This window comes from Mauremys mutica, chromosome 16 (assembly GCF_020497125.1).
Source record: "Mauremys mutica isolate MM-2020 ecotype Southern chromosome 16, ASM2049712v1, whole genome shotgun sequence".
Taxonomy (NCBI): domain Eukaryota; kingdom Metazoa; phylum Chordata; order Testudines; family Geoemydidae; genus Mauremys; species Mauremys mutica.
Window position 1 is genome coordinate 9,620,840 of NC_059087.1, and position 14,038 is coordinate 9,634,877.

At 49.8% G+C, this 14,038-nt stretch overlaps 1 protein-coding gene across 3 annotated transcripts in view; it reads right to left on the bottom strand.

Moving 5' to 3' along the window:
• SCARB1 (scavenger receptor class B member 1) overlaps nt 1-10,592 on the bottom strand; it is a 42,451-nt gene extending 31,859 nt beyond the window's left edge. The window contains exon 1 of one of the 3 annotated variants that reach the window (XM_044990415.1): nt 10,400-10,587. In XM_044990415.1, coding sequence (XP_044846350.1) covers nt 10,400-10,522 — 123 coding nt within the window. In that variant the 5' untranslated portion in view covers nt 10,523-10,587. Of the gene's footprint in view, nt 1-2,417; nt 2,516-10,399 lie in introns of those variants that run through there. The other 2 variants (XM_044990417.1, XM_044990416.1) reach the window with 2 other exon arrangements.
• Between the last annotated feature and the right edge of the window lie 3,446 nt (nt 10,593-14,038).

Consider the following 14,038-nt stretch of genomic DNA (forward strand, 5'->3'; position numbering starts at 1 on the left):
TTATGAAGACACATGGCATTTTCTGAACTTCCTGGGGAGCTAGCCAGAGAGATTCTGCTACTGCAATAAGGCATTAATCATATCAGTCAAAAGCTCAGATTCATTTACGATAGGGTTGGGAAACTGACTGGTCCAAAAATAAATTGATCAGTTGACTATTGGTCAAGAATGGTCACACATCAAAAAACAGTCAAATATTTTAAAAGCACTAATTTACTAGAACAGTAACAAAGAGTATGACTTGATAGTCTCCAACTGGCTTAGATAGATATTTATGTCTAATTAGCAAAAACCCAGATTTAACAGTTATTTTAGCTCAGAAAAAAAATTTTATACAATGAAATGAAGTCCCTCCTGCACTCCCTTCTGGTTAGTTTCTATAGGTTTGTCTGGTCAGTTTAGACTATAAACACTTCAGGGCAGGGACTATGTCTTAACTTGTTGAATGTGCTTTGTAAGCCACCACATGGGTTTATGGCCTGCTATACAAAGCTAGTGTAGAAGATTCCAGCCAATCAAGAGGCTTTATATTCAATTATTTTGTCTCTTCCCCTCCCCCTGCCCCACATCCACCAGATGGCATAACAGGTAGTAAAGTGAAATTTAACCAGCCTAACAGGGTATCATGATGCAATCAAATATTTAGGTGGCTGCCTACATCAAGGTCTTCTTGCCAGAATATTTGACAATATTTAACAGTGATCAAATAGGTGGTCAACGGACATCATTTGACCAGGCCATATGCAGTGTAGTTGTAGGCGTGTCAGTCCCAAGGTATTATAGGGACGAGGTGGATGAGGTCATCTTTTTTATTCCACCAACTTCCATTGGTGAGAATTTGAGCGACACATCTGTGTAGCTTATCAACAGAAGTTGGACCAATAAAAGATAGAGGCAAGGTGGATGAGGTCCTATTATTTGACCAGTCAAGCCTAGCTCACACAGCCAAATCTGCTTTCAGTTACCACCATGCAACTTCACTGAAAACAATGTGACTTAATTCAGCACCACTCTGGGGTGATTGGGTCAAAATCTATTTTAAATGTCTAGAGCCCAGAAGTCTTCAGGCAAAAGAGACTCCACAAACCTAAATAAGTCAGTCAAGTTTTCACTGGTACAGTTAACATTCTGCAAGATAACCTTCTTCCCCTCAGTAGACTTTGTAGCAGAGCAGACTTTCTAGCCTAATTCATTCTGCTTAATTCATCTAGATCGGATGACTATAAATGCTAGGGGTGGGCCAATCAAGCTGAGATTTTACCTCTCTTTAGCCTTCTTTCAGATATGGCTAAGGACACACCTCACCTACAAATGAGAGTCCCTTCACTCAGCCCTCCAGGAGATAATGGACATTTGCAGAGACAACCCAATGCTGGAGGAGACCAGGTCATCTGAAGAAGCCTTCAGCCAGCTCTAATCAGAGCACAGCATCATCTGATGACATCACCACCAGGGTCTCTGGACTAGGAGTTGCATCAACCAACTGCAGGCACAGGTTGGGGGAATTGTGTTTGGCAAGTCATAGGCAAGCAACTGCTTGCAAGTGGTTTCAGTTCACTGATCATAATGGAGGAGGTTTTAATAGTATAAAGTCCAATACACACTTCACAGGGCTTATCATTTAGACACAAGGGAGCTACATAGCATCTTGCATCCCCTGCTCTTCCTTTGAGCCCCAAGATCCGCAGCACATGCTAGAATTGCTCAAGACCATTTTTAACCTGGCATTACAAATCCCTGAATCAGAGTTTAGGGGGAATTTACAAAGATGCAAGTGGCAGTTGGGGGGTCTAACAGCTATTTATATCTTTGAAAGTCTCCCCCTAAAACTAATGTCCGACAGACCGTTTACTCTAGCACTGCTAGACTGGAGATCTAGAGATGTCTCCCTACACCGACGAGATGAATTCAGCACTTGGCAGGAACATCATGAACAGCTTTCCAGTCTCCATGAAACCCGTGGAAAGGGATATGGTTAGCTCAGATTCACTAGATGGAAGCCTGCTACTTAAACTACCAAGGATCTGTAGTAAGTGTCCTTCCTGTTCCTCCTCCCATGCAGTCTCAGCTGCTGTGTTCCACGCTGTAGCTGGAGCTTGAAGCAGTTCATGTAGGCATGGTTTGCAGAGGAATACAAGAACGCAAGCTAGAAGAGTATACACAACATGTATGAGGGGGGCACAATTTCTCACAAAGCCACAAGCTCAGAAGACAATACCGCACAGGTTTTCTTGAAGCGACAGAGCTAGAATAAGTGAAGATTTAAATCCTGTTGGAAAGGAAGTGTCATCAATAGGCCACAAGCAGAGTCTGGCAGCTCTGCTGCAACCCTGCTGGACTCAGCATATTCTTTTATATGCACCCACATGCTTCTCCTCCCACTCCACAGATTCCCTGAGCAGAGGTTAAGTGCTTAACCTCACCCAAAAGCAGCCAAGTTCCATTTCCTTCCAAGCCACAGACCTTGTGTCTTCCTCCCAGGAAGGCCAAAGGCAAGCAACATGCATTGCACACTTCAAACTGAGGGTTTGATTGTCACTTCTCACCCTCCACCCCCACCTACATGTGACCCTACAAGATACTCCGCTATTCCCATGTGATCATCAGTTTCATGTTAAAGCCACCAATAAGAGATGTGGGCATTATTATTTGTGGGGTGCTGAAGAATTAGGAGCAAGGGCAGAGAGCTAGCAGCCCCTCCCACCCCAGATCTGACATACTGAGATCAGCTGGTCTCCTGGGAGTGAAGGGATTGATGCAATCCAAGAAAGCTGTTGGAATGGGCTTTACTCAAGCAATTAAAAGCTAGGAGATGCACGAACAACTCCTCAGCCCCCCTCAGAGTCATCAGAAAGGGGCCCTGATTAACTCACTGGAAATGGTTAGTGCTGGTTATATGAAGCTCCCCTTTGACATTAAGCCTCTGCTCAGCTGCACTTCTCTCTAGGTCCAGCGCATTATTTCAGCTGAGAGGCAGCATTTTCGGCCAGCAGCTACTGAACCTTTTGTTGTAAACGCTGACTGCTACAGTGAGGAGCACAGAGCCATACGACCTGACATTTCCTATTGCAACGGGGAGCAAGGTTGTCAGCCTTCATTAAGCTTCCATAGCCAGCATGAACAAGCCAGGGCGGCATTAGGGGGTAGCAAGCAGGGCAATTGCCTGGGGCCCCATGTCACAGGGGCCCCCCCATGAAGCTACATTGCTCAGGCTTCAGCTTCAACCCTGGGTGGCAAGGCTCAGGGACCTGGGCTTCAGCCCCACGCAGTGGGCCTTCAGCTTTCTGCCCTGGGGCCCAGCAAGTCTAAAGCTGGCCCTGCTTGGAGATCCCCAAAAGCTGCTTGAGGCCCCCTAGGGGGCTCCAGACCCCTGGTTGAGAACTACTGCTTTAGAACATTTTACTGCCTTTACCTCCACTTGCAACAGAAATATTTTGTAAGCAGTTGTACCAGTAGCATCTCAGACTCACTGCTACAGTTAGATTTCTACCAGCTTCTCACCCTGTCCTATCACTAGCGGTGACCGCAACAGCCTATAAAGCCTGGCAGCTGTAGCCCAGAAAACACATCCAACTTAACAGTTTTGCTGCAGGACATTTGTTCATTAGACAGTTGTCCAGCAATATTGCCTGCAGAAGCAGTACAAGCTTGCTAAGTAAGCCAGTGTTTCATTCAAGTCCAGGGAGGGACCTGCAGTCATGTAGGTATTTGTAATCAGAGCAGCAGAGTGAAGTAGTAGGACTGATATTGTGGAAATTAGGGGTTAATAGGGAACCAGCTCCTAAATTAAAATATCTGCTAAGAATTAACATTTCTCATTACTATACAGGTGGTTATTTGACATCCTCCCGCCCCCCAGCCACTCCATTACAAATGGTTTGACAGCTATGTTAAATCGGTGCTCTCTGCATAGGCTCTACCCAGCTTACACTAGATATGGTGATTCTTTCATCCAGTGATTCAAGTATTTGTATCACCTACATTCGCTAGATCAAGCCTCAACACCCGTGAGCTAAGCAAGTATTTACAGATGGACGAGTCAAAACAGATTCCCAGGAATCGGGCCCTGCGCCTTAGGCACCTTTTTATTTTATTTCATTTATTTATTTATTTTACTTACCCTGGCTGCGGTCTGCTCCAGGGTCTTCCGTGGCCCCGCTCCCCTGACCAAAGCGCCGGTGGGAGCGTGTCTGCCCCACAGCCCCGCTCTCCCAGCTGGAGCTCTGGCTGGAGTGTGGCAAGCCCTACCCTGCAGCCCTGCTCTCCCGGCTGGAGCTCCAGGCTGTTTAAATAGCACCAGAGCCCTGGGGTAGCAGGGGGCTCTGGGGGCTATTTAAAGGGCCAGGGCTCCAGCTGCCTCTGCCACCCCGGTCCTTTAAATAGCCACTGGAGCCCCGCCGCCCCCATGCATTCCCCAGGGCTCCCGCAGTTATTTAAAAGGTCCGGGGCGAGGTAGAAGCAGGGGAGCCCTGGGCCCTTTAAATAGCCCCCACAGAGCCTTGGAATAGCAGGGGGGTTGGGGGGTATTTAAAGGGCCAGGGCTCCAGCTGCCTCTGCTGCACCCCCTGCCCTGCTCACCAGCCCCGCCCTTGCTGCCTGCAGCCAGTCCAGCACCCCCTGCGCACAATCAGCCCCTGCCAAACCCCCTGCCCTGTCTCCAGCCAACCCCTGCCACACCCCCCTGCAGCCCTGCCCAACGCCAGCCAGCCCCACACACCCCTGCCCGCACCAGCCCTGCACACCCTGCCATGCCCACCCTGCCCGCACCCAGCCCTGTCTCCAGCCAACCCCTGCTGCACCCCCCTGCGGCCCTGCCTGAAGCCAGCCAGCCCACCCCACACACCCGTCTCCAGCCAGCCCCGCACCCCTTGCCCTGCTTGCAGCCAGACCCTACCTCCAGTCAGCCCCTGCCCTGCCTCCAACCAGACCCATGTCCACTGCTGCCCTGCAGTTCCCAGGGCAGTAGCCCTGCACACCTGCTTCAATGAGGGGGGCATGGAGCAGCTGGGACCCACACATGAGCACCCCCCCCACATGTGAAACAGCAGTCATTAATAACCAATCAACAGCATATATGATACAATGTACATAATATAATTGTATTATATAGTTATGGAAAGTAAATAATATATGGAAGAAATGAAAGGCTTTTTTTTTTTTTACACTTTTTTTTAGTCATTCCTGCCAGGGCCCCGCACTTCCTAAAGCCGGACCTGTGTGGAGGACCATTGAGACTGAATAATTGATGGCATCACACAAAGATGTTCCCAGATCTGGAAAATCTCTGGGGCAACCCAGCAGGCAGCACCTGTTGGGGTCAGGGTGCACATTCCTTCATGCATCAGAGAGTCTGACAGCTGGAAGCACTGGGGTGTCTTAGTGCATCCTGCCAACGTGGCCGAAGAGCATCCAACACAGCTTTGAAACATAATGAGTGAAGGGAGGCTGACATTTTGTACAAAGTAAATCACTAAGGCCATGCAGCAAGTCTGACAACTGGCACTCATGACTGTCCCAATCCCCCTGGTCACCCCACTACAATCCTTCTGGTGCTCCATATGTTTTTAGTCAATGTAGAACACTTCCACAGTAAAAAACAAACATACAGGGGCAAGTATAATTGACCTATTTAAGCTGATGTTCACTCATGCCAGTATTTATGGAGGTTAGGCCAAGCTACCTGGAAGCAGTTAATCAGTAGCCCTAGTTATTGACTGCTGGTCTAAAAACATTTTAAACTATTAAGACTTGCATATGTTGCATCCATTACTGTGTTTGATGAACCTCACATCAGTTACATAACTATAAATTTTGCAAATGGGATAAGAGGAAGGAGAAATAAGATTAAACTTAGATCATGCTAGTAAGAGGTGGAGGAAAAAGGAGGGGAGGGGAAGGTCTCCTCAGTATCCCATTTCTTGCTATCCTTCCCACACATCTTGAAGTGTCAGCCAGTTCATCTCACTATCTCTTCCCTGGACCTTAGATAGTCTTGATTCTCAAGTCAATATCACATGTTCAGGTATCTCATTTACCACTAGAATCTCTTGCTGCCAGGCACCTGGTATTATAATCTTTGACCTGCTACATAACAAGCATATTAACCATACTAGCACCCTAGGCAATGCATTGAATATGCTGTTAAGACAATCTTTGACCTCAGAAGCAAGCAGCAGCTGCAGCCACCACTGCCACTGCCTAAAAGGCTGGCTCTACCATTGCCAGTTCAGGAAGTTCAACAAGCAGCTCTCCAATGCTGAGCACTTCCTACTATTGAGAGCAGTCACCCAGGACCTTCGAGCCTAGTAGGGGAAAGCCCAGGATGAGGCTTCAAATTTTTCACCAGACACCCCGTAAGGACAGCACCACATTACAGATACTGTAACCAGGAGCCTGCTATCTAGGTACTTGTATTCAAGGCCTGCGAGGGCCATACAAGCACCTACTCTAAACACAGATGGCCTGAATGCTGAACTGCACCTCAAGGTTTAATTCAGCCAAACCTAAAGAAAGTGACTTGTCACCATTTTAGAGGAATAAAAATGCTCCTAAGTGTAGCATGTCCTAAGGCTGGGATTTTAAAGGAGACTAAGGGATCCCAACAGCCATATGCCATTGACTTTAAAGGGGATTTGGGTGCTCAACTCCTTGGCTCCTCTGAAATCCCAGGCTAAAAGGCGCTAGAGTGTAACAAATACTTGTTTTATGACAGTAGTGTAAGTCTCTAGCTTGTACAGCTTCCTGGTGACTAAATACTGTAACAATCTATGGCCCCTTACAGCTTTATGCCTATCACAAAGCCACATGCCATGGACACCACTAGAACTTGACAGCACCAGATCTCAGATCCTCCTGCTCCAAGAGGACAGGCCTCCTATCACTTAAGCTAAAGAAAATCTCCTTTAGCTCTTAGCAGTATAGGGCCTATGTCTCAAGTGAGCAGCTCTGACTATCCAGATGAATGTAATGGAACACATGCTACCTACTTGCATCTGATGAAGTGGGTATTCACCCACGAAAGCTCATGCTCTAAAACATCTGTTAGTCTATAAGGTGCCACAGGATTCTTTGCTGCTTTTACATGCTACCTAGTACAATCAATATTGATCTTCCATCACAAGAATTATTCAGAGTTACCCAGGATGTTAGTTACTTGATGCTAAGGGTAAAACCTGCTAAAAGATGCCAATATTGTATTAGTTAACCTCACAAGTTTAACCAAGCCCTATGCAGTCAGGAGGGCATGCTCCCATGTCAAAATGAAATTTTAGAAAACCTAATGAAAAGTTGAGGGGAAACTTAAAATCACACTGCTTTGTTAGGAAAAAGTCACCCTCCAGTGACCTATTCTCAATGGCAGCATAACCACTTACTTTTATATAGCATCTTTTGTCTCTGAAGGATACCAGACTAAGGAGGGATAGAACAGATTTCAAGTACATAAAAGATGTTACAAGGAAGAGGAAGAACAATCGTTCTCAACCTCTGAGGACAGGACAAGAAGCAATGGGCTTAAACTGCAGCGAGAGCTGTTTAAGTTGGACATGAGGAAAACTTCTTAACTGTCAAGGTAGCTAAACCCTGGAATAAATTGCCTAGGGAGGTTGTGAAATCTCCATCATTGTCTAACCTGCTCTAAAAAAACCTTCAAACGCCTGTCAGGGATGGTCTAGATAATATTCAGTCCTGCCTTGAGTGGACTGGACTAGAAGACTTTGAGGTCCCTTCCAGTCCTACGATTCTATGACCTTGTCTATACTAGGCACGTTTGAACCATTGCAGCTTCATCAGTGGTAGCACTAGAGTAAAGCAGACACAAGGTTTTTTGTTGTTTTTTAAAATCAAATAATCTTTCCCTACTTAAAGAGGGTCTACACAGCACAGGGGGAAAGATTCCAGGAGCCACTAATAGAGCTAGTAGAACACAGGTAAAGTATTGGCAGGAGAGCTAGTCAGAAACTTAGTGATGAAACACAGCTGGCCTGGGAGTCTGGAAGCTCTGGAGTCTCTAGCCCCAAGGCAGACTCAGGGTTTGGCTGCTGCCCTCAAACCACAGGCTTGGGAGCCCCGGCAGCTTTGGAGTGAAACTGACAGTCTTCTGACAGTCACTGTTGCAATAAACAATGTCACTCACTCCATAGCGGTAGGTTGGTCTGGTGGAGCAATTTTTCATTTGGAAACACCGTTTCAGAACGTCTGGCTTTGTTGTAGTTCAAAACTGAACCGTATTTTAAAATGCCAACATTTCTCATGAACTTGACACCCCGATCACTGTTGCCAACACCAGTAGAGGCAATAGCACGAAATCTCAGGGAAAAGGAACATAGCTTTGCTCATAGTCCTAATTTGTTCAGGTTTGTGAGGTCTACTTATATTCCTTTTGTGCTAACCCTTCTGGTCTTCTATTGCTACCTATCCCATGGACCAAATACTTCGTTTTCATTAACAAATGCTGCCGTTATGTCACTTAGCAATTAGAATTAGTGTTGCTTGGGAAGGGAATGGAAACCTTAAAATATAGCACTCCACCGTTCCAACTGGCCGTCACAGGCGGTAAGAAGGAACTGAGGAGCGGACGGGCCGGCTGGGGTATATATCCAGCGCCATAGCGGCGCCACTCCAGGGGGCGCCCAGCCGGCCCGCCAGAGTTGCTAGGGTAAAAATGTTCCAAAGAGCCGTGCACGCGCGGCGCGCACACCTGACTGGAATGCATAGGAGCAATCACTCGAAGAAGAATTAGTGTTGCTTGGAAAGGGAATGGAAACCTTAAAATATACTACAGCACAGACAGCTAGTGTGTTAGCACTAACCCTTTCTACAGCGTCCTTCACTTGAGTAACTGTCAGCGTTTTGAACACATAAGGGGCAATCCATGATGTAGGATAGTACTCAGTACAGCAATAGCTTACAGAAGTGCCCAGGACTTGGGGGTCATTAGCATTGCTCAATATAGTTACCAATGCATTTTAGGGGGTCAGGAGGAAGCATGGAAGCAGAGAGCCCCAGCAGCCAGACATCACTCCTGTAATGCTGGATGGGAAGGAGGGCAAGGTTTAGCCATTTGCACAAGGAGTGGAGAGGAAATATACACACACACACACACACTATGGGGAAGTGCAAGAGCCTCACACCCCAGCCCTGCTCATTCTCGTTACCTGAGGAGTGCTTCAGGTAACAAGCCATGGCTGACCAGAACCCCCCAGTCTATCATTTGTGCATCTGAGCCCAACTCCTCACATTACCAAACATAAATACTTCGTGTCAATAGTATTTGCACCCCATCTCATTTACGCCTTACTAGAGCGGACTCATTGCATCCGACGAAGTGGGTATTCACCCACGAAAGCTCATGCTCCCAAACGTCTGTTGGTCTATAAGGTGCCACAGGATTCTTTGCTGCTATTGCTACCTTAGTATCCTCTATAGGCCAGCTTTACTGCTGACTGATTTCAGGGGGAGTTAGAGGGGCCAGCACCTGGCAGGATCAATGGAGACAGGTCACTCATTGGACCAGAATTCACTGTTCCTGTTGCACGAGAGACGGCGGATCAACCCTGGGCTAGCTGGGGCTAGTCTGCCCTTCGAGCCACATGTACATTTCAATACCCAGCCAGCTACAGCCCTGTCCTGTCCGGCCCCCATCTCTGTTGGGGAGGGAAATTACCACCTACCGAGCCCTGCCGGGGGATCAGACATGGGGACCTTGGGAGGTCCCTGCCAGCCCTGGACTTCTATGAGGCTCAGTGGGGGGGATTGGAAACAGGGCCGGCTTTAGGCCAATTCCACCAATTCCCCCGAATCGGGCCCCGCGCCTAAGAGGGCCCCGCACCCAGTGAGAATCTCTTCCTTGGCTAGAGGCGCCTTTTAAATTTTTACTCACCTGGCAGCGCTCCGGGTCTTCGGCGACACTTTGGCAGTGGGTCCTTCGCTTGCTCTGGGTCTTCAGCGGCACTTTGACGGCGGGTCCTTCAGTGCCACCGAAGACCTGGAGCGAGTGAAGGACCCGCCGCCGAAGACTCGGAGCACTGTCCGGTGAGTACAAGCCCCATGTGTTTTTTACATTTTTTTTTTATATATATAGTCATCCCTGCCGGGGCCCCATTGAAACAGTTAGAATTGGGCCCCGCACTTGCTAAAGCCCGCCCTGATTGGAAACATTGGCCAGGTCAGCACCTCAGCAGCAGGGAGCTGGAGCTCGAGAGAGCTCAGCAGGGCGGATCTGGAGGCGAGGGGCCACGATACAGCTACGGGGCGGGGGGGCACGATACAGCTACTGGGGGGGGGGGCACGGGGAGGAACCTGGGCACTTGGTGCCACCCCCGCCTTTGATGGGGGCGGCAAAGGGGCCGCCAGCGCAGGCTGCAGCCCCCCCTTGCTGCCCCCCGGGCGCGGGTCTCACCTTGATGACCTGGTCCCGGACTATGCTGGGCAGGACGAAGAGCAGGACGAGGCCGCAGAGGGCGAACGCCAGCCCGGTCAGCCCCAGCGCCAGGGGGACCCTGCGCCCCGCGGAGGCGGCCATGGCGAGCAGAGAAACGTCTCCCGCAGCGGAGCGGAGCGGAGCCACCAGCCGGGCCTCGCTGCCGGTCCGCCCGCGGCTCAGCTGCAGCCAGCGCGGCGAAAGCGCCGCCGGCCGCGATTTTATCCCCTCCGGCCGCGCCGGGCCCGCCCCCTCGGCCGGCTCTGCCCCGCGCTAGGCGGGGAAGGGCCGCCCCCCGCCCCGGCAGCGGGACACCGGCCACAGCGGCCAGCGCGGGGCGGGAGGCGAGGGGCGGGCGCTGGCTGGGGAGCCGAGCGAGGCTGTTCCGCGCCCTCCCCGCCCCGAGGACCAGGCGCCTGGGGAGCTTCTCCAACACCCCCCCGGCCCGACAGATCCTGGGGAGCTTCTCTGTGTCCCCCCCAAGGTCCTGGGGAGCTTCTCCAACACCCCCCCACAGACCCAGGGAGCTTCTCTTCAATCCCCCCCGGCCCCACAGATCCTGGGGAGCTTCTCTCCACCCCACCCCACATCCTGGGGAGCTTCTCTACCCCCCCATCCTGGGGAGCTTCTCTCCAACCCCCCCGCCCCACAGATCCTGGGGAGCTTCTCCAACACCCCCCCCCCACAGACCTAGGGAGCTTCTCTTCAATCCCCCCCGGCCCCACAGATCCTGGGGAGCTTCTCTGTGTCCCCCCACAAGATCCTGGGGAGATTCTCTCCAACCCCTCTGGCCCCACAGATCCTGGGGAGCTTCTCCAACACCTCCCCCCAGATCCTGGGGAGCTTCTCTCCACACACCCACACAGATCCCTGGGAGCTTCTCTCCACCCCACCCCATCCCAGATCCTGGGGAGCTTCTCTGTCCCCCCCCACAAGATCCTGGGGAGCTTCTCTCCAGCCCCCCCCACCTCCTCCCCAAGGATCCTGGGGAGCTGTTCTACAATTTCCCCACCTTCCCTCCCCCTAGATCCTGGGCAGTTTTTCTCCAACTCCCCCACTAGGGTTGCCAATTTTGGTTTGACTATTCCTGGACGTTTCATCACGACAGTCTTTAATTAAAGATTAATTTTTAATTCCTGGACACTCCAGGGTAATCATGGAGGGTTGACAACCCTATCCCCCACTGTCCCCCCAGGATCCTGGGCAGTTTTTCTCCAGTTTCTCCCCGCCTCCTCCCTCAAGATCCTGAGGTGCTTTTCTCTAATCCTGCCCCTCCCAACCCCCAGGACAAATACGATTCTGGGTTGGTTTTTTCCCAGCCATCCACTCCAACAGACCCATGAGAATCGGTGAAGTCTTGTATAAGGCACTGGGAATTCTTGGCATTGTTCTTGCTTTGAGCGAGTCCTGGTTCGTGACAGGCAGGCGGCACTAACTGGCACTCAGACTCAGTCAAGAGGCCAAGAAGCAAATAGACCCTGGAGGCAAACGAAGTTCCCATGCCGGAAGCAGTGCTGCCAGCACCAGGGGCATAGCTGAGGCCCGCTGGCAAGGCAGAATGGATGCGCTTGCACTAATGCTGCCCTTTCAGTGTCCTAGGTTGTTTCTGTGAACAAAGAAAGGCTTTTGGTCTCATAGCGGTCAAGCCCGCAGCTTGCTGCAGCACTGACATTCAGATCATTGTTTTAAAAAAAATCATAACATCACTAGTACCAGGCCTTATATTTAAAATCAGGGGTCTTAATAAGATGACAAAAAGCAAGCCAAGGCAAGGATAGCATTAAGGTCCTCAGTCGTGCAAACACATGCCCAACCGTCAGCATGCAGCTTTTTCCATTATGTACTGCAAACTTCTGAACTACTTAACTAGGCACATTTATAAGCGTTGGCAGGGTGGAGGTCTACCACAGCTGCTAGTCCCACACTCGGCGTGAGGCAAAGATGCAAAATTAGCCAAGGGAACAGGTCCTTATCCAAAAACCCACATCAGTGGTTCCAAGTGAAGCTTTTTGGTATTATGTTGTATTTCTCAATGTGTACAGTGCATGGTATCTGCAGGATTGCATGTGCAATATTTAAAAATACATTAACACACTGCAGCAACTGGTTTGACAAAATAAAGAACTCAATGAGCCTTCAAATCCAGGGCCTCAGTACACACTTGAATATACACTCAGCAAATAACCTATGTAAATAGGCCTTGGAGCCTGGCCTGAAGGTCAGCAAACACAGCTGCTGAGTGTATTTCCCAGGCTGTTCTAGTCCTTTTGAGCGCTGGGACATGAGCGGGTGCTAGCTCACCACTGCTAAAAGCCCCTCCCCCAGCCTAGGGAGGAGCTACTGAACCCAGAACCCAACCAAGTTCGGGAGACAACAAAGGCAATAACGGGAACAGGCGTGGGGGTCAAAGGGCCAAAACTAGGGAACCAGAAGGGGAAACCAAGCAGAGAACCCTGGACAGTGCCCATTGCTCCTCAAAGGCATCAAGAAAGCTGGCGGATGCTGCCTAGAGGAACTCTGCCCGGATACATGAGCGGATAGAAGAATGAAAGACAGCCCCACAGTTGCAGGTCCCCCCCTCTACCAACCTCCTCTCCCTGGTGTTACGAATGGCCACCTTAGCCATGGACAGGAGGAGGTTGATGAGGTGGTCCTGCGACTTCACGGGGCCTCGGATCGGGTGTGTGTAAATAAACAAGTGCAGGGAAAAGTGCAGCCAGAAAAGGGGCTGCAGCCTGGCGCACTGAAGGTACACATGTGCCAGGGTCTCCCTTACGCCACAGAAGACAGGCTTCAGGGACAGAGGTGAACCGTGCCAAGTCTCTCCCCCCCCCCCACTCATGGCTCTATGTAGAAGCCGCCATCCAATATCCCCGGCAGGCCGCAGGACTGAGATAGAATATAAGCTGGCCCACTGGAGTTCCTCACACTCTGCTGCTGGTAAAAGGTCCCACCATTTGGTATCTAGGAGGGACACAAGGGTGGGGAAATGAAGCGTGTGCAGCATGAGCACATATTGTTCTAGTAGGCGAGAGGTAGTCCCATATGTCAAAATGCCACAGCTGGCCCTGAGTATCTGCCTATAACGGACCAAACTGCACATTGGAAGTTCTGACTCAAATGTTCCTACTTAGGCCCATCTCTACTTTAATATATTTATTATCTGTTGGCATTGGGGAGAACAAGGTTTAAACTGTTCTTAGATAAATTTTAAATCCAGCTGATAGCACTCCCTGTTGTTAAGGTTGCCTGATACTTCCCATTAGAGAGGCCCTGTTTTCAGTTGCTTTTAAGTTTGCCCAACTTTGAGATTTAGGTTGAAATTTTCCACACTGGGTGTCTGCGTCAGGATTTTATATATAATTACAGTCAAAACAGTTTAGCCATTTCCAAGAACAAAGTCAGGAAAAAATATATTGTTTTGGAATATATTTTTTACAAAAAAAAATGTTAGTGACCCTTTCTTTGAGAAGCTCTAGCACCCCTATGTTTTGGAGCAGGAAGTTGATATATGACGGGGATGGCCTTTCTGTCAGAGATGTGCCTTTTGCTGTCCTTGGGAAATCCACTCAAATTTTGCCAAATAATAGGCATTTGAAAAATGTGTTTGCACATGCT